Raw genomic sequence first — 26,818 nt, 5'->3', positions numbered from 1 at the left:
ATCGCTCTCTTTAACTGACCTGTGTTTGCACATTATCTTGAGAAGGGCCTCTTTTTTCCGTCTGTAGTGCAGCTCTAGCACATCTCCTGGGCCCCTCAGGTATGCATGGTGGAGTTGTTCAGCAGCAGGCATCTATGCTATCAGACAGACCTGGAGAAGCAGTTTTGGGCCAGCTATTTAGGTAGAAGGACGACAATATGGCAGAAGCCACCCAGTTTACAGCCTCTGTCCTAGCTTTCGCCAGCTGCTGTGGGATCACTGCAGCTTTGTTTGTAAACAACATTTTTACAGCACACGGGGCTAAGAAAAACTCCTTGTTTATAGGCTGGCATAAGGGAAGAAAATTATTTTTTTATTTTTTTTTTAATGAGAGAGGTGGCTGATGATGGCAAATAGGTTGCTATTTTTATTGCTACTGGCTAACTGGCAACTAGCTGTGCTGTGATGAGAAGATGGAAGGTTTGTATGAGAGGAGAATGAGTTAGCCGAGACTCTCAGATCTAAGCCAGGCAGCTCCAGTGGTGTTTTGCTGAGGCAGTTGTGAAAAACATTCTGAACTTTAGAGTCACACAAGTTTGGTCTCTTATCTGTCTTTGTTTTATTGTTTTATATTTTAAATATGTTTGCCTGTTGCTCTTGGTTTCTGAAGGTACATCAGCATGTAGTGGTTACAACTCAGTTATGAAAAAAACAAAATTTTCTCTGTCTGTTTTCATGTCTTCCCTTCCTCAGTTCTTCCCTCTTTCTTTCTGTCCATTTGCTCTTCCCCCTCTTCCTTTCAGCTTTCAGGATTTTGTTTTGTTCTCACATTTCTGTTCTTGGGCTTTTCTAAACTATTACTTGTGTTTCAGCTCGTGTTGCTTGTCAGTGTCTGCTAACTTTCTTCTCCTCCCAGTCTAAACCATCATTGAAGAGTGACTTCTGTCTCAGTTGTTTTTCTTATCACTCTGATTTTTTTTTTTGCGGCACTTACAGGCTACATTTTAAGGGATGAAAATAGAACAGGCTTTTCTTACTGTAAAGCCTGAAATCTAGGGGTCTATTGCTTTTCACTGACTTTGATATCATCTCAACTATCTCTGATTTGTACAATATCATAGTGGTATGTCCAACCATTTCTGTACTGTTCTTTAATAGCTAAGGTCCATGTTAATTTTTTTTTTTTAACAAGACTATATAGAAAGTTTCACACAGTTCTGTGTAACAGAGAGATGCTTGGGAAATACTGTGAAATTTCAGTATTTGTATGGGTGTTTCCTGTGATCTGAGGACACATGAGGCTTGATCACATCACTGCCTGGCACTGAGGCCTGTGCATGTGGTGTTTCAGTGGTGGGGACAGAAAAGGCACAGACTTCTGTGCTGAAATGAACAAAGCTGTACTCCACAGGCAAACACAGGTGACTAATGCTGACTTTAAAAGCATGTTTGAATGTGTTTTATTTCATAGAATCATAGAATCATAGAATGGTTAGGGTTGGAAGGGACCTTCAAAGGTCATCTAGTCCAACCCCCCTGCAAGGAGCAGGGACATCCCCGACTAGATCAGGTTGCTCAGAGCCTCATCCAGCCTGGCCTTGAATGTTTCCACGAATGGGGCTTCCACCACGTCTCTGGGCAACCTGTTCCAGTGTTCTACAACCCGCATTGTAAAAAATTTTTTCCTAATATCTTATCTAAATCTATCTCCCTCTATTTTAAAACTATTATTCCTCGTCCTATCGCAACAGGCCCTACTGAACAGCCTTTCCACATCTTTCTTGTAGGCCCCCTTGAGATACTGGCAGACCGCTATCAGGTCTCCCCAGAGCCTCCTCTTCTCCAGGCTGAACAGCCCCAACTCTCTCAGCCTGTCCTCGTAAGAGAGGTGCTCCAGCCCTCTTATCATCTTCGTGGCCCTCCTCTGGACCTTCTCCAACTGGTCCATGTCCTTCTTGTGCTGGGGGCTCCAGAACTGGACACAGTACTCCAGGTGGGGTCTCACCAGGGCAGAGTAGAGGGGGAGAATCACGTTCCTCGACCTGCTGGCTATGCTCCTCTTGATGCAGCCCAGGATGCGGTTGGCCTTCTGGGCCACAAGAGCACATTGCCTGCTCATGTTGAGCTTCTCATCCACCAGCACTCCCAAGTCCTTCTCCTCAGGGCTGCTCTCAATCCATTCCCCGTCCAGCCTGTATTTGTGCCTGCGATTGCCACGACCCAGGTGCAGGACCTTGCACTTGGCCTGGTTGAACTTCATGAGGCTGGCATGGGCCCACCTCTCCAGCCTGTCAAGGTCCCTCTGGATGGCATCCCTCCCTTCCAGCGTGTCGACAGCACCACACAGCTTGGTGTTGTCAGCAAACTTGGTGAGGGTGCACTCTATCCCACTGTCCATGTCGCCGACAAAGATGTTGAACAGGGCTGGGCCCAGCACGGACCCCTGAGGGACTCCACTCATGACCAGTCTCCACATGGACATCGAGGCATTAACCACCACTCTCTGAGTGTGGCCGTCCAGCTAACTCCTTATCCACCCAGTGGTCCGTCCATCAAACCCATGTCTCTCTAGTTTAGAGAGAAGGATGTCGTGCGGGACAGTGTCAAAAGCTTTGCACAAGTCCAGGTAGATGATGTCTGTTGCTTGTCCCTTGTCCACCGATGCTGTCACCCCGTCATAGAAGGCCACCAAATTGGTCAGGCACGATCTGCCCTTGGTGAAGCCATGTTGGCTGTCACCAACCACCTCCTTGCTCTCCATGTGCCTTAGCATGGTTTCCAGGAGAATCTGCTCTGTGACCTTGCCAGGCACAGAGGTGAGGTTGACCGGCCTGTAGTTACCCGGGTCTTCCTTGTTCCCCTTTTTAAAAATTGGGGTTATGTTCCCTCTCTTCCAGTCATCGGGGACCTCACCAGACCGCCACGATTTCTCAAATATGACGGCCAGTGGCTTGGCAACTTCATCCACAAGTTCCCTCAGGACCCGTGGATGGATCTCATCAGGTCCCATGGACTTGTGCACCTTCAGGTTCCTCATATGATCCCGAACCTGCTCTTCGAGTACAGTGGGCAGTTCTTCATCCTCGCAGTCCCTGCTTGTGCCTTCCACAGCTTGGGTGGTGGGACAAGAGCTCTTATCGGTGAAGACTGAGGCAAAAATGTCATTGAGTACCTCAGCCTTCTCCATGTCCTGGGTAACCAGGACACCAGTTCCCTTCCGGAGGGGGCCTACATTCTCCTTGGACTTTCTTTTGTCCCCTACATACCTATAGAAGCTCTTCTTGTTGCATTTTATATCCCTGGCCAGATTCAGTTCTGTCAGGGCTTTGGCCTTCCTCACCTGATCCCTGGCCACTCGCGCAGCCTCTTTGTAGTCCTCCCAGGCTACCTGTCTCCGTTTCCACCCTCTATAGGCCTCCTTCTTTACTTTCTGTTGGTCCAGGAGCTCCTTGCTCATCCACGCCGGCCTCCTGGCCTTTTTGTCTGACTTGTTCTTCATCGGGATGCACCTCTGCTTAGCTTGGAGGAGGTGCTCCTTGAATATAGACCTTGAATATAGACAATCATGCAAAATCTTGGCATCTGAGTTACATCTTAACAGCTTGTAATTTGCATCTACTATTATTTCAGAAATTAAAAAAAAAAACAAACCCAAGACTTAATATGTTAACAATATTTACTGGAGGACCTAATAATTATCCAGAAGCCTATTATACTTGCTGTACTTCCTTAGTGTTGTTGCTTTCACTGTTTTCCCTAAAACACTGGTTTAAAACTGTCTGAAAACCAAAATCTTGTATTCAGTATTATATAGGTTCTTACATTTCAAATTTGGTTACATTATTATGGTTTATATTTTTCTGACACAAATTCCTCTATGAATGAATTTGAAAGTAAGAAATACAGATCTGTCATTAATCTTTATTTACTATACCTTAATGTATTAAGGAGTGTAAGGGGCCATACAAAATAATAACATGAGCAAGTCACAGTAAGTGGTGAGAAGATTCAGAAACCAGAAGTGAGCGAAGTTCATCTTTGGGTGAAGATCAGAAAACCAACCTGGTTCCAGACAGCCAACACAAGGGTTTGCCCAAATGTTCATCTCTGAAGAAAGACCAGACCTGCGATCGTACGCTAAATATCTGAAGATACCTTGGGTCTTTCAAAGGCCAGTGCAGCAGCCTAGTGCATGAATAACACTGATTTAGTTTTCTTCTCTGCCATAGGCTTTCTGTGTGACAGTTGATTCAGAGGTACTTATCTGAACAGAAGCATTTGTTTCTTTCTGTTTTTCCCCTCCCCTCACTATTTCTCTGCCCAGGTGACTGCTGGAGCCATCCTGAGCCCAGCAGCCATTTCCATGGCCTGGTGCTGTGGGGCGGACTGAGCCCATGCGGCCTGGCAGAGGAAAACTTGAAATAGCGTGAAGAGGCAGAATGATGTTAAGTCATGACTGACTGTGGGGTTTTGTCTCCTTTCACTTGTGCAGGGCCCAGGCTCAGAAAGGACCACGTACTCCGGGTTTAAGAGCTCCATTAAGAGGAAGCAGGCGGCAGGGGCCCCGGTAGCGAGCAGCCCTATTGTCACAAGATGGCAGCAGCCGCACGCGGGAGGCGGCGCAGAGGAGGCGCGCAGGGCCGGCAGCGGGACCCATCTTGGTGCCTGCGGGGGGGCCCAGCGCCCCAGCACGCCCGCGAAGTCTGCAGGTCAGGCAGGACGCTAAGCAGCATTTTTGTATAGAGGATGCCGTCATGCAGGCACTTCTGAAATAACCTGGACTGGGAAATAAGTGCACGGTGTGGGTTGGTGTCCCCCCAGTGTCCCAGTGGCAGGGGCTCTAGGTGCGGCAGCATGCAGCAGTGGCCTGTGCAGACCTTCCCAGGCAGAGCAAGCTCAGGGCCACCGTGCTCTCAGCAGTACACTGCTGTCCTGAGGGGAAAGCTGGGCCCGAGGTTCCTGTTACCCCTGTGCAACAGCCTGGAACAGCAGGCTGTACAGACAGCTGATATGAGGGAGGAGTGGAAAGAAGAGCGAAAAAGGAAGGCTCATCCCCAGCCAAGCAATGCTTATTGCAAACCGGTCTTTTTTTCCTCTGTGATGGGGCCTGTATTGATCTGGATTTAAGTTGCACTGGGCTGTGACAGTGCACAGGGTTTGTTGCTGCACTGTCATATCTGGAATAGTTAAGAGTAACTGACAGGAGAACAGTAGAATTCATACAGGCTTCTCACCTTCCCTTCCTCCTCTAAGCCTTTGCCTTACACGCAGCTACTGCAGTCTGGCCGTAACTGCAGAACTTGGACCAGTCTGCATGCCTGGATGTGGTATAGCTTACTAAAGGAGAAGCTTGCCCTGTGTTATTGTCTCTCCGCCATTGTGCAAGGCATCAGGTATTGACAAAGGGACAGTGGCCGAAGGACACTCAACACTCACCTCACCTTAGGGAGAGACTTATCTGAGAGCTATTCAGAGCACAGATCAAACTTTCAGTACTCTGGCCACATCTGGAGAAGAACTGACTCTAGATGAGGCTGTTTCTCTCCATCAACAAGAGAGGAAGCTGAGGAACTGTTAAATAAGCCTTTGAACTCACTGACTTCTACTTCCAGCCATGCTAGGGGAACATGGGGAAGGGTTTACATGTTGCATGGACAAGATCTTCCTAGAAGATCTAAGAAACTAAACAAGGCTCATTTCTTGGTTAAGAATTGAAATCTTTAGCGAGCAAATAAATGCTGTTATTTAACTGTTCAGAATGCGTTCCTATAATGCCATGACTGTTGGTCAGAGAGTGCAATTCTGTCTTCTACTAAGCAGAATATGAGACCCGTTCAATAATAAATTCTCAGCTCTAGGAAACTCAGGTTGTAAAACAAGTTGAAGTCTTCCCTACTTCGGTTTCTAGAACAGAAAGTCCTGCATGCTGTGTCTACAAGCAATGGTGAAAGCCTGTATGGTTCTGGGAAATCAGATCTTGATTTCCTATGGAGTAGGATCCTGTGTAACCAGTCAATAAATCTAAGGCTGGATATGAGCTGCAGTAATAAACAGGCACTCTTTATAAAGGGAATGATCAATCTGACCTTTTTTAGACATATACTTTTAGGTTAAGATGAATAGTGCTGTAGAAAGTCTTCTTTGTTTTTACTGACAAGCGGAAAGCAGGTTGACTGGTTCAAATGTCATTATTTGCATTGTCCCACTTAGTGTATAAAATCTGCTTTTAGAGTATTGCTACTACGAAATCAGTGCTATTCTGAAAAGTACTTGACAAATATCTCTGTGTATGATTTAAAAAAATATTGTTTCCATTAAAGTTGTTTTTCCAGTGACATCTCAGGTACCTAAGAAACTCTCTGTCATGAAAACAGTTGTGACTCTACCTAGCAGTCATGCTGCAGCAGGATTGGAAGGGAGGAATAACCGGAGAACTGAAATGGAAAAGAAACAGGTGAGTGATGCAACATTCAAATGCACAAGAAGGGTATTTGCTTTCCTGGTGTGGTTTTTTACTTTGTGTTTGGCCTGGAATCTGTTCTGTGGATACTACCTTATTGACATGGAGAACAGTAACAAGAGGAGGTCCATTTAGGAAATGTCTGCTAGAGAAATGTCAGGAGCAATTGCTTCATCATTTATTTGATTCAAGTTCTTTCCCCTTCCTCCAGGCTATCATCCTGCAAACTAAAATCGAAACCAAACTCATGAAGCCCTCAAGATATGTTGATAACCTCTGAGGGAAAATGTTTATTGTAAAAAATACACATGAAAAGCATTAATGACTCAGTTTTCCACTTGCTTTGATAACCACTATGTGTGAAGAAGATAATTTCTTCGAATCTGCAGGATGTAGCTCTTCATTTTATCACGTAAACAGAATGAGGTGCTATGAAAAATTTGTTAAAGAGTGGCTTTCTGAGAAGAATTTTTTTGTCATGACAATAGAATGTCAGATTTTTGGCCAAGGATGAAAGAACACATGGAATCTGCCTAACATGTGAAACAAAGACTTCAGATCACTTCCCAGTTAGGTGGTGTTTTCTATTGCTGTACACTTTATCCCTGGAAACTGGCACACCATTTTTCTTTTATTTTTAGTCATTGTCCATTTCTTTTTGGTCATCTTAAATAAACTGTGCTCCAGCCACTGACCTGTTTTTGTTCACTAACTTCTTGAAAATTGACTTATTGTGTGAAGCATGGTGATACTTGTGTGTATTAGTAAAAGTTATTACCATAACATTACACTCAAAACCACCTCTCTATTTTAGTGCTATGTAATTGTGACTGTTCATATATTAAGTTGTAAACTTTTAGTCAGTGATGGTGCCTTTTCTTGTCCTCTCCTTTCCTTGGTTGCACCAGTTGCAAGGTCAGTACTGAAGGTGCTGATGGCTATTTTCATGTGATTACTTTTTTGACCATAGCTGTTGAGTAAGGATGCTTCAGAGATATATACTCAATGTCCTTGCTTATAAGGATTTGCAATCCTTAATTAATATTACTGAGAAGTTTCTGTAACGGTATCAAGTTTGACTTCTAAGAAAAAGAGATAGTGTCAGGACAGGTAGGCTAACAGGCTTGATGACTGATATCTTGTAATAATTGTACTTTTGAAGGTCATTGGATGTTGGAAAAAGATCATGCTTTTACATCATTCTGAGAAACCTGGTCCTAGGGGCAATCATTTTCCTTTCTAAATTAGCAAAATAGTCTGGAAGATCCTCCTTTCAGGAACAGTGCTTTCTTCCTTCCTGCAATGGTTTGACTGGTGGATCTGTGAATTTTAGAACTGTTAAAATACACAACTGAATTGGTTTAGTAATCTTAGTTGAATCTACCCTACAGAGAAATTTAATAAAACTTTTTTTGTCAGAGGAAAGAACTTTCTATGAAGAAATGTATGTAAAACTTTTTTCCTTTCTTAAAATGTAATGTCTTTTAAAAGATGAGTGCGTATCATTGTCTTCACTTCTAGTCATACAGTCATAGAATGGTTAGGGTTGGAATGGACCTTCAAAAGTCATCTAGTCCAACCCCCCTGCAAGGAGCAGGGACATCTCCAACCAGATCAGGTTGCTCAGAGCCTCATCCAGCCTGGCCTTGAATGTTTCCAGGGATGGGGCATCCACCACCTCTCTGGGCAATCCGGTATTTCACCACTCTAATTCTAAAAAATTTCTTCCTTATGTCCAGTTTGAATCTACCCGTTTGTAGTTTAAAACCATTATCCCTTGTCCTACTGCAACAGGCCCTGCTTAAAAGCCTGTCTCATTCTTTCTTATAAGCGCCTTTAGGTACTATAAGGCCACAATAAGGTTTACCTGGAGCCTTCTCTTCTCCAGGCTGAACAACCCTAGCTCTCTCAGCCTGTTCTCATAGGAGAGGTGCTCCAGCCCTCTGATAAATTTTATGGCCCTTCTCTGGGCCTGCTCCAACAGGCCCATGTCTTTCTTGTACTGAGGACTCCAGAGCTGGACGCAGTTCTCAATATGGGGGTCTCACCAGAGCAGAGTGGAGGGGCAGAATCAGCTCCTTCGACCCTCTGGCTATGCTTCTTTTGATGCAGCCCAGGATACACTTGGCTTTCTGGGCTGCAAGCACACATTGACAGCTCGTGTCCAGCTTTTCATCCACCAGTATTTTTAAGTCCTGGGCAGGGCTCCTCTCAATCCTTTCATCCCCCAGCCTGTACTGATACCAGGGACTGTTGTGACCCAGATGCAGGACCTGGCACTTGGCCTTGTTGAACCTCATGAGGTTCACATGGGCCCACTTCTCGAGCTTGTCCAGGACCTCTGGCTGTCATCCCTTCCCTCCAGCCTGTGAACCACACCACTAAGCTTGGTGTCATCTGCAAACTTGCTAAGGGTGGAACCAATTTCAGTGTCTATGTAATTGATGAAGATATTAAGCTGTACTGATCCCAATATGAACTATGTGTCAGTCTTTCATCTCAACAGTGAAGTCACTTACCTAGAATTACACTTTTACAAGCAGGAGTTGAGTTAGAACTAAGATACTCAGAGTTCTACATTAAGGACCACAGTCATTTCCTAAAAGTGTGATGTGGGGGTCTTTGAGGTAACATTGTAGGATGACCAAAACCCAAGTTCTTCCTAAAACCATTTGGAAGTCAATGTTGGCTAAAACCATAGGGAAATCTATCAATCTGCTTAGATATAGTAATTAATGACTTTAATTTGTGCTGCCTGATAACATGGAGGGAAAGGATTCATTGAAAATAAAATCTCACATTCCAGTGAACATGTGTGGTCTCTTTGTGGGCCAAAAGATTACTTCCTTGTGTACACAATCAGTTTTCCACAGAAATGTCTGCACTTATTTTAGAGGGACACAGATCCAAGCAATCTGATTAGCTTTCTGCCAAGTTGTCTATATAAATAATACAGAAAGTGCCTCTCTAAGCTGAAGGCCTGTGGTAGATCAGCTGATATGTAAAGGAGGAACACTTTTTTTCCAGCTATGTTTTTATAAGACATTTCTTACCACAATTGCTACAGGGTTTTGAAGAAGAGTAACAGTAAGTATGCTTGGAAGGATAAATTTCAGACATTGGAGGAAGAACATACTAATCTTGAGTGGCTGGTAAAAACATCAGCTGCATTTCTACCTGACTGTAAATAAAGAATTACAGACCAAACAGACAACTGTTATCAGAGTACTCAATTCAGTGAACATTGTGAAGAAAGGCATATTACTAGGGATTGGTGAAGAGATTCATATCCTCTGTGAGCTGATCTGAGCTTTTACCTGAATCTTGGCTGAAGGCCTAAGCTAATTTTTTTTTTTTTTAAAAAAGTTCCAATAAGAATTCAGATCACCCTTTTCTTATCTTTGCTGCATCGTCTATTTCTTTGACACCCAATGAAATGATAATGTAATTAAAAAAATCTTAACCCTCTGAGACACTTTGTATACATTTTCAGTTCATATTGTAATGCTAGTTTAAGGAATGGGATCATGGACTCCAGGTTCTGATACCCTGGTTTGATAGAGGACTCTGACATCCAGTAGGTCTCATGCTGGGATCAATGGCCCAGCAGTGTATACACCACAAAACTCATCTTCCCTCATAGAGTCAGCCTGAGGCATGAGATTTACTGTCTGCATGCAGAAAAGATGGCATGCAGAAAAGATGGTGTGCTGGTAAAATTATCCTAAATGCCAATTTGGAAGAGGACAAGAGGGTGCTAAGATTTGGCAGGTGACCTGTGGTAGTAGCTACAGATGTACAGGGCCTAGGACCTCTTCTGCTGGTAAGATGCCCTTGTTCAAACAACTTTGTTAAAGTTTGTGTGATCATTAGCTGTGAATTGGTGTTTTATGGAAGGAAAGATGGTAGCTCAAGTTAGAGCACGTGATTGGGACACTGGTATTCTGCATGTGTTACTGATCTCCTGTCCAAGAGACAAGCTGTTTCGAAGCTTTTATGTAATGAGTGTTGAGCCTTTTGAAGGGAGTTGTGTTATCCATGATGCTTAAATACATTTTTAGATGAATTTCTTCATTCAGTCATGATTTTACTTCAATGTATTGGCAGAAATGTCCTTCTTGGCTTCCAGTGGTCCGGGAGATTGGATATAGTATTGCAGAAAGTAGTGACGTGAAGGTCTGTGAAAATACCAATTGCATCTGGAAAGGTATGTTCCAATACAGCAAATACTCTTATGCACACTGAACAGAAAGGTGTAACAGGCTGCATCTATACTGGAAAAGCAAGTGCATCTACGTGTTTCAGCAAGTGTTACAGAATAATACAAAGTGACTGAGGTGTACTCTGCTTGAGGCTACTTCTAGAGTTCACACTGCCTGTGAAGAGATAGTGTTCCTCTTCCAGTGTGGTTAACCCCTAGTATTTTACCTGATTCTTCTTTGGGCCCCAGCTGGCACATTGGTGGCCCTAAAACATTAATTTCCTTTCAGCTTTTCACTTTCAGAACCCTACAAATAATGTGGGGTTATGCTGCAGAATGGGCACAGAACATATATCATATGGACTGTTTGGTACATGTGAGTGCAAGACATGCTGAGATGGTGAGGTCTTGTTGCTCCTACCTTAGGGAAAGGTAACTGGAGCAAACTGTCCCTAACACTACCTCTGGTTTCATCTGCGGGGGAGTTTTTAAATTTGCTTCAAAAGATATAGGAATGAATAAGGAAGTGTGAATGATCAGGTGACTGGAAAAAAAGTGAGATATGAGAAGCTAACTTGTGAAATAATACAGATATTCCCAGAATTATTTGAGTATGATGTAGTTCATTAAATATCGTACTAATATTTGATTATATTTTGTTTTTTACAGATGATTTGTTTTGGGGATCTGGCTATTTCGGTGTATGATAGGTTCTCTCCCGTCGAGGCCTGGTTCATGCTTATGCAGAAACAATGAGAAACAGCTTCTTTATGAATCTGGAGTTCAGCTCTTGCAGAAGAAGTTGAGGGCTATGTGATAGATTTATATATTCATTTGTTGCTGTTCTCCATGCAAATAAGACTAATTTTGGAGCAGTAAATAGTTATGTTATAGGGATTAGTCACAGTGGTTTTTTTTTCGTTGATGCCAGTGAATACAGGTATCAGGAATACTGCGTTTTATTCCACTCACCTAACCCACTTTTTGATCAAGTGGTCTGGTGTGACAGTGCTGACTACTTACCACTTTCTGAGTCTCATTTTGAGAAGTGACACAAGCATGTGAGAGCTGAAATCCTATAAAAAAATCAGTGATACCTGCTAGTACCCAAGCAAAATAGCACAAAATGGTGTAATGAAGCTTAATTTTCACTAATTAAAGAGCCTATTGTGCACATTCAAGTGTCTATGAAGTACATGAATAGAGCTGAAAGTTATCAGTATGAATTTTGGGTGGATGAATTACTCATGAGAGAAGAGAAATCTGAAATGAGTTATAGAGATTATTTCATCCTTTATATCTCAGCTGCCAAGGTTAAAGAAGAAAAACATTTTCAGAGTGTTTCAGAAGTGCTGCTATTTGTCCAATGTTACAGTCAAAGTAACTTGGTTTTCCTGAAGTATCTTACTTGGATGGGTTTGGAAATGTTTGGGAAAGTTTAAAAAAATAATCCAAAATATAGATATTAGAAATACAGATTTTTTTTTTTATATACTGAGAAATCTCATTTTGATGATATTAGACCTTTTTAGGGTTAAAATATGGTGTTACATATCCCATTGGGCAGGTCTGAAAAGGTTGTTCCTGAAAGGCTGCTTGATTGTTTAACTCCACTAAATTTTAGATACAGAAGAAAATCACTGTGGCCTGCTTCTTGTTCATCTTCAGTCTTTATTTGGAGAGAGAGGAGGTACTATAGCTGAGAATGGAAACATTTATTCTCTGGCAGAAATGAATTTTGGATTTGGGGAGAAGATTTGGGATAGAGTAGTGAAGGACTGTGTGAAGTAAGTTCTCCACAATTTGTCATTGGATTTCAATATAGCATGTTTATGTGTGTATTTAAGATAGAGTACTTTGCAGTCTTGAATTTTTTTTTTTTGACAGAGAAGGTTAGTTGTAGAGATAAGGAATTTCTTCTGCCTCTGAAAATTTTGGTATTCATTCTAAATACTCCTCTCTGGAGAATAATCAAAAAAGGAAGTCAGAACACAGAGAAAAGCACAGAAGTGTGAATCTCCAGCTTTCTGCTCTGCATGTTACAGCAAGATTATTTCTTACACATAAAAATTTAGCATTAAATTGTTCATAGTGCTAATGAACTGTCTTTTTTTTCTGTGATATTTAGGAGTCCTTGTAGCATAATGTAGACAGTCACCACAAGGGATGACTATTCTGCTTGCTCATACCTGTATTTGCTTTTGTTTCTCGCTTATGTATTGTCACTAGCTTAGTGTGCTGTGATCAAAGTGCGTGTGCTTTAAAAACCTTTTCCTGTGGTTAGGTATTTATAGGGGAGACCTTTTGGTGGGAAATTAACACCAGAAAGCAAAAAAGTTAATTGCTGTATGAGAGCGTTGTGAAGTGGGAGAGCACATATGAAACATTCTGCTAATAACAACTTTTGACAGAAAAATAAGGTGAAAAATACAAGCACCCCCATGTTCTATATTGAGCTGTGGTACAATTTAAACATAATATAGAGTCACAGAATCATTTAGGTTGGGAAGGACCTTTAAGATCATCAAGTCCAACCATTGACCTTGCGCTGCCACTAAACCATATCACAAGCACCACATCTACACATGTTTTTAATATTGAAAATACATGTAGCAGACCCTGTTCTCTGTTCTAGCTGACTAAATCCATGGAGGTTTGAAAAAGATGGTAGAAGATGACTTTCACCTAGTTTAGTGTGTTTAATATTTTGAGCCTACTCAGGATAACTTAGACCCTTTTGGCCTCCTCTGGATGATGGAGAGACAAATATAGTGACCATGTGAAAGGCTTAGGCCTGAGAAAAACTGGTGGTATTTTGCGTTGCTGATCTGTGTGTGATAAATCTTCAAACACAGGGTGCGGAGAGAGGACCCAGAATGAGTTTAGAGCTGTTACCATTGTGAAGTCTTCCATACCATTGGACCCAGAAGTGAGGCTTCATATTACTGGCTTGCGCAATGATTACTGTAAGTTAATTTCTCCTATGTGATGGTTTTTGCAGAGATTGGGAATTCTTATGTACGTTTCAAGAAAGATGGTAAAGGTATGTCCCCTTCACATATAGTGGAAACTACAGGACATACGTGTGACGTAGTTTTTCTTGTAAGGCTGTATCTTTGAAAACTGCCTGTACCAGGATGGAAACATGACCAATCAAGCCCTAGAATCATAGAATTATAGAATCATAGAATGGTTAGGTTGGAAGGGACCTTCAAAGGTCATGTAGTCCAACCCCCCTGCAAGGAGCAGGGACATCCCCAACTCGATCAGGTTGCTCAGAGCCTCGTCCAACTTGGCTCCACCACCTCACTGGGCATCCAGCACGTCACTGGGCAACCTGTTCCAATGTTCTACCACCCTCATTCTAAAAAATTGTTTCCTAATATCTAATCTAAATCTATCTCCCTCTATTTTAAAACCATTACCCCTTGTCCTGTCACAACAGGCCCTACTGAAGAGTCTCTCCTCGTCTTTCCTGTAGGCCCCCTTGAGGTACTGGCAGACTGCTATCAGGTCTCCCTGAAGCCTCCTCTTCTCCAGGCTGAACAGCCCCAGCTCTTTCAGCCTGTCCTCATAGCAGAGGTGCTGCAGCTCTCTTATCTTTGTGGCCCTCCTCTGGACCCTCTCTGACTGGTCCACGTCTTATGTTGGGGGCTCCAGAACTGGACGCAGTACCCCAGCTGAGGTTTCACCAGAGCAGTGTAGAGGGAGAGAATCACCTCCCTCAACCTGCTGGCCACGCTCCTCTTGATGCAGCCCAGGATGTGGTTGGCCTTCTGGGCTGCAAGCATGCATCGAGCTTCTTATCTACCAGCACTCCCAAGTCCTTCTCCTCAGGGCTGCTCTCGATCCATTCTCTGCCCAGCCTGGGCAAAAGAATTTGTGCCTGGGATTGCCGTGACCCCTATGCAGAACCTTGCACTTGGTCTGGCTGAACTTCATGAGGTTTGCACGGGCCCACCTCTCCAGCCTGTCAAGGTCAATCAATAACCACTTAACTCTCATGAAGTTTCCTTCAGTTGTAGATTTCAATACAACTTTCAAATGAAACCAGTATGCTTACCTCTGCTTAATCAAGTTAAACATTTCAGCTATCAGCCTTGGCTATCTAGCAGCCAGTCAACACAGCAGCAACTTTATTGAGCAGACTTTGAAATCTCTTATTTTGGGAAACATCAGTGACATTGTTTATGATTTGGATGGTAGATACCTTCTGAACGAAATTCTCATATCTTTGGTGGTGCACAGGCCAAAATTAAACATGCACAAGTTGCACATGAACACACGTGGATCTCTGGTCTACAGCAGCAAATGCATGTTTTAACACTTCATAAGATCTAATCTACAACTCTGTGCAAGTGTTTGTAATTGTTCCTGTGGAGGTTTTTTCAACATATCCTTGCAAGTGTTCATGTATATCCATGAACAAGACAAAGGTTTGCTTGTATGATGTGCACTGATTGTGCACATAGTATGTCCCAAGACTAACGGCACTGACAGAAATCTTTGGAAGTGATTTCTTAATACTTATTTCTGGCTGCAACAACTAGGACTGTAGTCATACAGCTGACTGATGGATTCAGCTGTTCTTTGGAATGATTTTAGTTACCAAAACATGATGTCAGACCTTGGCCTATTGTAACAATTTTGGTTCTTCAGGGGTCGTGCAAAATGACTTTTAAGCTGCCCTAAATGGACAGCTGAGGATTTCTCTTGACGTGGGAAAATGTTCTGGATTGTTTTAAATGTTGTATACCAACTTCTGGCCTGGCTGACATAGCAGGCTGTTCTGAGGCTAATTGCTGTAGTGACTTGCTTTGCCAGGACCTGCAAGTGCAATGCACCCAGCATCAGGGGCAGTGGAAACAGTATTTCCATCATATGCTTGCTGAGCAAACTCTGAAGATGAGGAGCAGAATTTCCCTAATTCCTTTCTGCATTTTCTTTTCGTGTCATGTGCAGAGTAAGTGTTTTCATTAACCCAAGGACATAGGACAGGCTGTAGCATGTAGACTGTCTTCTATGTTTTTTTTTCAATAACAAGAATTACCTTGGAACAAGGATGTTTTTGGAACTGTAGCTGTTGGTGGAGAAGCCTCATTTCTGGTGGCAGAAATCAGAGTGAGTGATGTGGTGATCCAAAATGCAGGGTGATTGAATAAAAAAATTCTAGTGGGAAAGCTGTAAGTCAGATCCTACTGTGCAACAAACCAGTTTGTGGAGATTAGCCTTATGAAGACCTTGGCTTTTTGGAGATACTCTCCTTCAGGTAGGAGAAATACTGGCTAGTAATGGTTTCATAGAAGCATTCTCTTGAAGTTTTTCCATAGCTGTTAAAAAACCAAAAGCCTCTCTCCCCCAAACCGTGCTCCTCCTCGCCCCATCCTATCACCTACAACTTTTTTTTCAGTAATTTTCAGAAGCTTTCTTCTAGATCTAAACATACTGGACTGGAGCCTTGAAAATCTCATTGCTGTTGCTGTAGGACCTACTGCACACATCTGGAATGGAGGAACTCTTCAAGCCATTGAAAGCATTTATTTGAATTCCAGTTCCAAATACATTTCATCTCTGGCTTGGATAAAAGAAGGAACTTGCCTTGCTGTTGGCACCAGTGATGGAGAAGTGCAAGTACTAGATAATTTACTTTTTCAGTTGTTCTCCATTTTTAGCTAAAGTGACCACAAGACAATTTGATACTGATTTTTTTTTTTTAAGGAAACAAATGAAAAGGATTGGCTAAACTACAGACAGCTCTGCTGGAGACAATATATAGCACTTCCCTGTATCGTGCTGCACCTTACTGAATGACTTAGTGACATCCAGTGTTATCTATATGTAATGGAGCCTCTGAAGCCACTAAAAAGCTGATGACTGAATTAATGTTTCAGTTGATCAGAGACAATAAGATTTCTTTTTTCACTAGTAAGAGGAACTCTTTCATGAAATTATTTTACTCAGCACAGGCTATTTTGTCTTGTATCTCTCAAGAGAGAGATACATTGATCACTGTAGTGATCAATGCCTTGACTACTCAAGCTGAAGGTCTTGTTACAGGTTCACACATGAGAATTTGACTTCAGTCTGATTATACACATACCTCTCAGCCTGCTGTTATAGGACAGTGCTATTATGTAAAGATTTTTGTGGGACTTTTACTGAGATGCTAGATAATATAGAGACCTATCAGCTGCAGTCCTGAGTCAGCAATCTGAAGGTACTGAAGGCCAGCGCTTTCAAGTATGGACTTCCAAATACTGCAATGTAAATAAATAGCTTGAAAATCAGAGATGTGCATTCCCTTCAATCCTATAGATGCCAAAATTTGGAAATACTCCTTTTCTTACCTGTGAAATAAATGAGCTTGAGGTTGCTCATATGTCAAATCAGAACCGGGCAGTGACTTAAATGCAAACAAATGAAGTGAAAAAATATTTTTTCTTTTTGTTGTTAAAATTCTATTTATTGTTTGTTTTGGATTGGCAGCTGTGGGACATTGAAACCAAAAAGAGGTTGAGAAATATGTTTGGTCACCTGTCTGTAGTTGGAGCTCTGAGCTGGAATCACTATATTCTGAGCAGGTGAGTGGTATATGATATTCCCAGAAAGAGTCCTGCTGCTTTTACTTAGACAAATGTCCCATTCATTCTAGCTATTTTCATTGGTTTTGCTCAGAGGTGATTTATCCTCTCTCTCTACTTATTGGCCATCTCAGAAATCACATATAAATTTACTGTGTGTCAGGAAGGCAGCCAAAGAGGATTTAGCTTGCCTTTTTAGTCTCTCTTTCTTACTCTCCTTCCAGAAAGCTCTCATTGCTTACAGAATTTCACTAGGATGTGGAGGCTGTTGCTCTGGTTTTGTGCAAAGCCTGAGCTTGAAATGATCTTGCCTGCAGTGGGTCTGGACTCCAGAAATCATAGCCTGCCCAGTGCTAGGAAGGGGGCATGTAGTTTAGACTGCCTCTTCATTGATAGCAAGCTTGCATCTGTCTTTTCAGATACACAATGAAACACAGAGGTTAGAGTTGCAGATGTCTCTAGCTGCGTATCTACAAGTGAAGGCCAGCTCTTTGTTATCCACAGCCCAAAGTGGACAGAAGCGGTTGACCTCTGCTTTGCCAAGGGAGATTTTTACACTAGCTAGTGAATGTTATGTATTTAGGAATCCTTCAATATGAGGACTCAGATCAGAAAGATCAGGTGTACTCTTTTGTTATTTTTTTCCTCCCATTTTCTGTTTCTGATCTTTGTCTTAAACTTGAAGGGGCTGAGGGGAGACTTGTTTGTGGTGGATGCTTCTATGATTTTAAAATCATGTGATAAGTCTTCTGTTTTACTTAAATGAAGAAATAATACCAAGAGTAGACTGATTTTATTGTTAAACTCAAAATGAAACTAGTATCTCTATACAGGAACACTAGAAGTGGTTTTATTTTGATTTCACAAGATGCTCTGGCATCTGGATTGTGTTAGATCTGCTGGGTGGAGTAAGATAGAAGGCTGCCAGCTGAACAACCAGTTAATAAAGTGCTGTTGCTGTAGTAGGTGTGCTGGGTGGGTTAAGTTACAAGGATGCAGCTAGAACATCCTGACAATGCTAAGTGGCATAACCTTGTAACAGTAAGCGTTAGTTTCAGTTTGTACTTCAGCTTGGCCAAATGAGTGAAAACAACAGAAACTTAAATTACGGATCTCTCTGAGTAGAAATTGATGGTAAAATTCAGCATGAGACTGTAAACTACAGTTTATGGCTGACGGATTAGTTTGAGATAACATTTATTTCTCTTGCTAGGTATGAAACTAATCAGTTCATTCTAACATTAGGGCAGAGTTAAAATATCTATGTAAGTAGAAAAAAATACTTGGAGTTAATATTCATTGTTACTAAAATAAGAGCAGCATTCTTACAGTAAACTTCACTGTGGACAATTGATACTTTGGGATTATGTACTGATTTCTGTGGTAAAAATAATCCAACCACACATTATCATGATCCTGTAAATAAATTTCAGTACTATAAATTAACCTGCCACAAAAATTTTGTTGGCTTCTCTTTGTCTTCAGCAAAACAGGTGCCATTTCTGTGTCAAAAGCAAATATTTCTGATTTCTTTTTATGCCAAGTAGAAAAATGTCGTTTCTGCTGAGATCCTCAGGATCCCAGTTCCTTCCCACTCATACCACTAGAATTACTGAAAACCTTAAAATGGCAAACACTGGAAATTCAATTCTATTTCTCTTGGTTAGTTTTTCTGCTTATTATTTAGAAGGAAAAATCAGGAGGCAAGTGATGATGCCTTTGCATATAGTGGACATATTTCCATGTATCTTCATAGTTTTGCATAAAGATGTGCTTAATATTCACTGGAGCACTGCTTGGTTGGAATCTTTCTCGCTTTTGTGAACTTCAAGAGCTTGGCAAGTCCATAATGCAAGACAATAGAATGATGTTTATTGCAATCGGTCAGTCTTGTGTGTGCATTTTTAGAGATTCCAAATCACTTGCCTTGCATCTGAAAATGAGAGAGAACCAGTGTGGGAAAGTCTTCAGTCACTATTGCCTTAAATTAATCTATTGCAGTAATGTCTGATACCGGTTTCTCAGATATCCAGAAAGATGGTACTGAACTTGCTGATTTTTTCCTGTATCATCAGAATAGTTGGAAGTGTGAATTTCCAGCAGGAAGCTCTTCTGTGTTGTTGTAGCTTTAGTGTAGGTAATATCCTTAGAAAGGCAGGAAAAGAAAATACACTGCAAGGTATTTTCAATATTTTCAATTCAGCTCTACTATTGATTTGTAAAACCCATATCCAGGAGCTAAGCTGTAACAGTAGCTGTGCTTCCAGGCAGGATATTTCTTCTATGAAATGACCCATCATCTATTTCCTAACAGGCAATTAGTGCAACCATGTCAGGCTGTGCAGATTTTCTTTAAGCCTGGAAGTGGGAGGGAGAAGGAGAACAAGGGAAGGGACAGAACTAAAGAACACACTGTTACTCGCTAGTGAGCCCTTTCCCAGAGCAATGCAGTTTTACACTGCCTCTTTGTTGGGCATTGAGTCATAGCCGACATTTGCAAAAATCATAAAATCATAGAAGCATAGCAGAGCTTGAGTTGGAAGGGACCTTCAAAAGTCATCCAGTCCAACTCCCCTGCAAGGAGCAGGGACATCTTCAACCAGATCAGGTTGCCCAGAGCCCCGTCCAACCTGGCCTTGAATGTTTCCAGGGATGGGGCATCCACCACCTCTCTGGGCAACCTGTTCCAGTGTTCCACCACCCTCATTGTAAAAAATTTCTTCCTTATGTCTCGTCTGAATCTTCCCATTTTTAGTTTAAAACCATTACCCCTTATCCTGTTGCTACAGGCCCTGTTAAAAAGTCTGTCCTCATCTTTCTTATAGACCCCCTTGAGGTACTGGAAGGCAGCAATAACGTCTTCCTGGAGCCTCCTCTTCTCCAGGCTGAACAACCCCAACTCTCTCAGCCTGTCCTCGCAGGAGAGGTGCTCCAGCCCTCTGGTCATCTTCATGGCCTCTTCTGGACTCTCTCCAACAGGTTCATGTCCTTATGTGCGGGGCTCCAGACCTGGATTCAGTACTCCAGGTGAGGTCTCACCAGAGCAGAGTAGAGGGGCAGAATCACCTCCCTAGAGCCGCTGGCCATGCTGCTTTTGATGCAGCCCAGGATGCAGTTGGCTTTCTGGGCTGCAAGTGCACGTTCCTGGCTCATGTTGAGCTGCTCATCCACCAGCAGCCCCAAGTCCTTCTGCTCAGAGCTGCTCTCAATCCATTCTCATCTTGCAAAACTTTTTCATGAAGAATAGGAACAAATTTACATTAAATGTCTTGACAGTAGAACACGGTGCAGATTAGTGGCATACAATGCAATATATCTTCAGGGAAAAGAAAACCATAAGAGAGAGAACAAGTATTCTGCCTGGCTTGAACTGAGCAACTGCTTGAGTCCTTTCTGTTGTCAGCCACCTCTACAGTCAGGGTGTGCTTTTGATAGTTGGTTTGTGTTTCCTTGTACTGAAATACTGTTGTTAGGCAGACACATTTCACTCTGATGTGGTTTCCTTCTGAAACCACTGAAGGAACGTCAGTGTGATGATGTAGCTTGTCTTGTTTAACATTAAACCATGCTGTCTTTTTTCATCTACAGTGGTTCACGACTAGGATTTATTCATCACCATGATGTTCGGGTTGCTCAGCACCATGTTGGGACTCTTTGCCAAAACAAACAGAGCATTTGCAGCCTGAAATGGTCACTAACCAACCAGTTGCTGGCAAGTGGGTCTAGTGATGGTATATTGAATATCTGGGCTAGTGACCCTGGTGTGAAATTGCAGTCACAGCCACTGAAAACCATACCTCATTGCTCAGCAGTTAAGGTATATGGAGATTGAATGTCTGCTTTTCTGTATTTGCTCTCATGAAATCACATTGTTCATGTGGACAGTTAAGGAATTTTTCAAATTATGTCACTGATTTCTATTAGTTTCTTCTCCCCTGACTGTGATGCTGTTAATTTTAGGACCAGTTCTCCTAATTCCAAGACACAGATAAGTTTGCTAGGACCTTGATCAGGAAATTGTACTGGATTAGTAGGCCTTTGTAAATATAATGACAAATAAAAATAAAATTTACAGCCTTCTCCTCTGTTTTGCACAGAAAACTTTGGTGATGCATTACTTACAAGTTAACAAACAAGGTCTTTCAGTTTTTGGAGTTTTGGAAAATTCTCTGTGCTGAAATTATTTTAAAGATGAGATTTCTTCTGCTCATATTTTTGTGTCATTGCTGGTAGCAAAGAATCCAAAGTAAGATATTGGAACTGAGACAACTTAGATTTTTCATCTTTATGAAGTCCCAGTCTATGTGGGAGAGAGGACACGTATCAGCAATAATAGGCAGGGGTGTCTAGCATTTTTATAAGCTCTTTATCCTCCCAGAAAAATCTGGTGCTGGCTTGAAGCACTGGTGTTATCGGATCAGAGGAGGTTATTGAAATAGGTGGAATTCAGTTCTTAGTAGCTTTTCTTCAGGTAGAGTCTAGGCTTTAGGCATGTCCTGGAAGTATCTCAGAAGAAACCAAGTCTTTTGTAAGCCTTGTAAGTCACATTGCTTAGGCTACTGTGATGGTTTGGCTTAGACAGTAAGACTGGATCCTTCTGGATTCTTCTGCTGCTGAGGTGTGAATCTGTGGCCTGTGAAGGGTAAGCAGAGAAACTGGAGTTTTATGAACATATGTGGGGCAGTGTAGGCTACTGTGAAGCATGGCAAAGGAAGCAGCATATGGAGTTTTGGGATTCTACATTGCTGTGTGTGTATGGAGAATGGCATGGTGTAGGGTGAAACAAGACAAAGAAACTTCTGGGTGCTTGTTGCAGTTCACTTTTCCAACTAAGGTTTTAAGCAAAATCTACTCTGTTTTTTCAGCTAACCTCCTAGTCTGTTCTGGCATCTGTTTTCTTTTTTTTTTAGGCAGTGAACTGGTGTCCTTGGCAGTCCAAAGTCCTTGCTACAGGAGGTGGAATGAAAGATGGGATTTTGCGTGTCTGGGACATAAATCATGAGAAAATAATCCAAAGTGCAGCTACAGATTCTCAGGTGAAATGATGAAATGTCTGCATGCTTAGGCTATGCTCTTCTTGGGTAGCTGTGCTCATTTGGCAGACTCCCACTGACTTTGAGGGCGTTTCTGCAGTCAGAGGAACAGCAGGATTTTCTCTTGATGTGCAATTGTGCTACATTCAGCACTGCAGTGTGTGGTTGGACTCAGCAGCAGTTTGTTGTTTCTCGTTCACCACTTCTGTCTTCACACAGAAGTGATTGAAGAGGAGGTGGTCTCGCAGCCAGACACTTCTCATCATCTTTTCCTTATAGGCAATAATTGTTTTGGCCAAAACTCTTGATGTGGAGAGAATGTTGAGGGGGAGGGAGAATTCCCAGAGTGCTGGGGTGAGAAGAGGTGTAAGAGTCAGAGTGCAAACATCCATCTCTGGAGTTTGAATATTAGGAGACAGAGGAAGAGAGTCTCAGCTGGAGACTGTAGAGCAGCGTAACTGTTGATTTTTCTGGAGCTGTTACAACTTAGCTGAAGATGTATTTGAAGGGCTTTGGTTTTATACTGATAGGCTGTTACCACATTTAGATAGGACAATAAGGCTACTGTACTTTGAAGTGTTGTAAGGAATAAAATAATCCTTCTAAATAAGTAAATATTCTGCTGGGATTGTTTCTCAGTAACTTGTTTAAACATTGTAGATAACATTTCAAATCTACTGAATGGTGCATGTTGACCCTGTCTGAAAACTAAAGCAGAATTTTAAATTGCAATAGATTTGTTCTTTGCTCTGGTTACCCAAAACCAGCGAACTGATGACTGGACAAGGCCTTCCTGGAAATCAGATGAAAATATGGAAGTATCCCATGCTTATCAATTCATCACAGCTCTATGGCAAGTTATTTCATTTAATAGTCTGAACTATTTCAGTTAACTATCTGTCTAATCTGTGTGTTTTCGCAAGTGCAGACCTTAATAATTTGCATAAAATAGAGTTAAAAGGGCAATCACCTACACATCCTCCCTCTGCCTGCACACATGCATTCATATGCATAATCCTGATGCATGGGACTGTAAAATTGACTTACTAGCATAATAGTATAAATTGCTTCTGTAAAATTCCTTACTTTTAATGATGAGATTCTCTCCTATAATTTCTAAGGCCATCCCAGATGCAGGATGTGGATTTCCACTTCTACCTGAGGCTTGCTAGGTGTGGACTGAGTGCTTCCAATATATTCTAAGCTGGTGGCCTTCTAGATAACTCAAACTAGATGTGGCTCTTCAGTTTTGCAGCTCATCATGGAACGATACTGAACGTGCTTCCTAATGATGTTTGAAATAAACCTCCCAAGTGTTATTTAGAGCTGCCTGGGTTTTAATTTTTAGCTGTGAAGCAATGCAGTGCAGCATATTTTCCTTGTGCCATGCTGACAGCTAGAGGAAGTGGAGTTTCAGTGCAGCTCTGTATTTGCCCATGGAGCTGCAGAGCTACACTACACATGAAAGTTGTTCCTTGCTATTAAGCCTTCTTATTTCTGGTGCTTGCTGTCACTCCTGTCCATTAAGTTTTACTTGTTTCAGTATTAACTGAAGTGATTCAATGGAAGCATCTGAAGTTAAAAGGAAAACCAAATTATTTGCACACTGGCTGCATTTTCATAAGTATGGTTGTTTCTTCACACTCACTGACAAGATATGGTCAAAGAAGCTTTAGATTTTTAACAGCTGATATTTAGAAATACTTTTTGTACTCTTCTTTTTGTACTTCGGATTTCTACATTTGAAGGTATTTATTAAATTCCTGGTTTTTTTAAATCCCAGCTATATTGGGATGCTGTCCTTGGACTTGGGTGGAACCAGGGACTTGGTTTCAACAGTAAAAACAAAGCTAGACAGAAGAGAGAGGGCAGTAGGGGCATATATGGATCTGATTACACATTATTCCTGTGTAATGCTGCTTGTCTGTGCTGCTTTTCCTTCCTTATCCATACTCATTTGTGCATAGCTGTTAAGGTCATGTCCTCTGATGTTCTGAGAAATGATCTGGAAAGTGACATGACCATTAGTCTTAGCTACTGTAGCTTCAGGTTTCTCAATTCTTTTTAAGTCCTGAATATACTATTTGAAATGAAACCTCTTACCTTTGAGGCTAGCGTGTGGTGTAAAACATTTACAATGTATGTCAAATGCATTGGTAGTTTGGTGAAGCTAGAGGCTTACTTATCATCCTGTTTCCTATTCAGTCTGCAAGATAAACTAATTTTCGTGAACAAAAAAGACCAAGTAATTGTTACACAGATATATTCTTGCTTATGAAGACTCTTGTTCCTTTACTGTAAGCAATTGAATACTGGAGGAAATTGTCAATGTATCAAAATATGTTCAGAAAAAATTCTGTGATGGATGATTGTGAAATGGTTCTAAATCAGCCTCGGACACCCTTAACCACATGAGTTTTACACCGGAAGAAATGAACAGATAAATCGTAACTGAATCTCATTGTTTAATCCTCCTCCAAAATGCTAAAGACCTCAGCTAACAATGAAGTACCATCAGCTACTGTTGACTACTTTAGTAACTGAGGTTGCCTATTACTGGGTAATTATTATTCAGAACAGAATAACAGCCGAAAGACAGTAACATTTTTGTAGCACTGAGTCCATTTTTATATACTTCTGCTAGAACTATTAGAGTAATTTACTAGGAAAAAAGATTCATTTTGGATGTAAATACCCTTCCCTTAGAAAAATTGTTGTAGGTCAAAGAAAACATACAGGCAAACAAAATATGTAATTGCTTTGAAAAGTGTGTGAATGTGATCTTGAAAAAATGAAATAGAACCCCAGCTTTCTCCACTCAGAAAACGTGGAAATTAATAATTTCAACTTTTCTGATTTCTCCCTATCCAACTTCATATCATTTTGACTGAAACTATTAATCAGATTTCAGTTAGTGTTGTGGATAGTTTTGGATACCTCCAGAGACTACATCTCCACCTCTTCCTTCAGAGTTGGTAGAGACACTGAATGGAGACAGGGTAAAGAATTCGCTGAGTTGTAAACTCATAGTCTTAAATATTGACAAAGATCATGTACACTTCAATAACTTGAGAAGAACCAGAGCCTGAAAATTAATCTCTACTGAAATAATTCAGTGGTGTCATCAAAATTCTAGTCACCAAGTTTAGGTGAGACCCACGTTGTTCAGCACGAGGACAGCAGTGCTTTTAGTCACAGTGGCTCCTGAGAGCCATTGCAGCAGCTTTACAAAGTTGGGGCAGACTGTCCATCTGCAACAATCCTATGGATCTTCATCAGGTACCATTGTGATAAGTACCACATTTTTTGTTCCTCATTATGTTTATCCTTGTAATATTGTTTTGAGCTAGAGAAGTGCTACCCCATTGTGTTCATGGAGACCTCAAGTATAGATGGTAGGAGAACATAGTTCACCTACATTCATTCAAGCTGGTCACCCAACACTTCTTTCATAGCTTCACACTTCCTTTTAGCATATAGTTCATCTGGTCTGTTCTAGGTGAGATACAATATGTCTCAGAAGCCTTTTTTCCCCTGCGGTGACTAGCTCAGCTATATGATTATCAGTAACTCACCCAACCAGAGAAGCAATGGCTGGTAACTTAAGAGTGAAAAGGCTTCTGATTTCTCATACCCATGTGTGCCTGAAAACCACATAGGTTTGCTTAGCATTGACATTGTGCTAGATGATAAAGGACAACAGAGGTGAATACAGGGGTCAACAGTCTCAGTTTAATACCAGACTCTTTCTGCCTTCAGTTCAAATTCGTTTGCTTCTACTAAGGGAGATAACTTGTATAACCAGATTAATGAGTTTTCTATATTCTTTGTGCTGCTAGACTAGGGTAGCTTCTGGCCTTCAGTGTCTGGCTCCCACAGTTTACTACAACTGCAGACAAACTCCATATACAAGTCCAATAAATTATTCAGTGGGGTCACTGTTAAAAGAGCTCCTTAATGGTAATAACTGAGCAACTGGAGACACTATCTCATGATTGTTGGATCGGCTGCAAACTGTCTGCGGGGCATGTCCAGCTATATGGGGAAGCTCAGCAGTGAGACACATTACCAAGCACAGATGGGACTGATGTTGTAAATGCAGTGGAGAATCAAGAGTTCAGCTTTGATGTTCTCCTTTTACAGGAATGTCTTCTCAATGTGGTGCAATCCTGGCAGTTAAAGCCCGATGCCTAATAAGAAAATACTGCCTTCAGCTCTTTTATTAATGTGAAGATGTTCTATAGATAATGCTGGCTCCCCACATCCTATGCAGCATTTTGAGCTGCTACAGTAAAAGTGGAACAAGCCGTGCTGTGGGTGGGGTGTGGTGAGAGACTGGCATAATCCATTTAGAATTATGAGGTATCTTTACATTTTTTTATATGTATTTTATTTTACAGGTCACAAAGGGAGAGTCTTGCATATAGCCCTGAGTCCAGATCAGAGCAAGCTCTTTTCTGTTGCAGCTGATGGGATAGCTTGTCTGTGGAAATGCCACGAGTCTGGGGAGAGCAAGCACATCAGCAAGGCTTTTTCTAATGGTTGTCTGAACACGTTCTTCTGA

The 26,818-nt window shown here is 41.7% G+C and overlaps 1 protein-coding gene across 1 annotated transcript; it reads left to right on the top strand.

Moving 5' to 3' along the window:
* Nucleotides 1-197: 197 nt before the first annotated feature.
* CDC20B (cell division cycle 20B) lies at nucleotides 198-26,818 on the top strand. Its single transcript, XM_086770576.1, has 11 exons — nucleotides 198-272; nucleotides 4,472-4,688; nucleotides 6,312-6,433; nucleotides 10,547-10,646; nucleotides 13,496-13,606; nucleotides 16,075-16,271; nucleotides 17,127-17,221; nucleotides 20,810-21,038; nucleotides 22,132-22,257; nucleotides 22,990-23,107; nucleotides 26,655-26,818. Exons 1-11 carry the CDS (start codon nucleotides 198-200, stop codon nucleotides 26,816-26,818), a joined length of 1,554 nt encoding a protein of 517 aa, XP_086626702.1.

This window comes from Chlamydotis macqueenii, chromosome Z (genome assembly GCF_036417535.1).
Source record: "Chlamydotis macqueenii isolate bChlMac1 chromosome Z, bChlMac1.mat, whole genome shotgun sequence".
NCBI lineage: Eukaryota > Metazoa > Chordata > Aves > Otidiformes > Otididae > Chlamydotis > Chlamydotis macqueenii.
The sequence above is the reverse complement of the archived record's forward strand: the minus strand, read 5'-3'. Positions and strand labels throughout refer to the sequence as shown.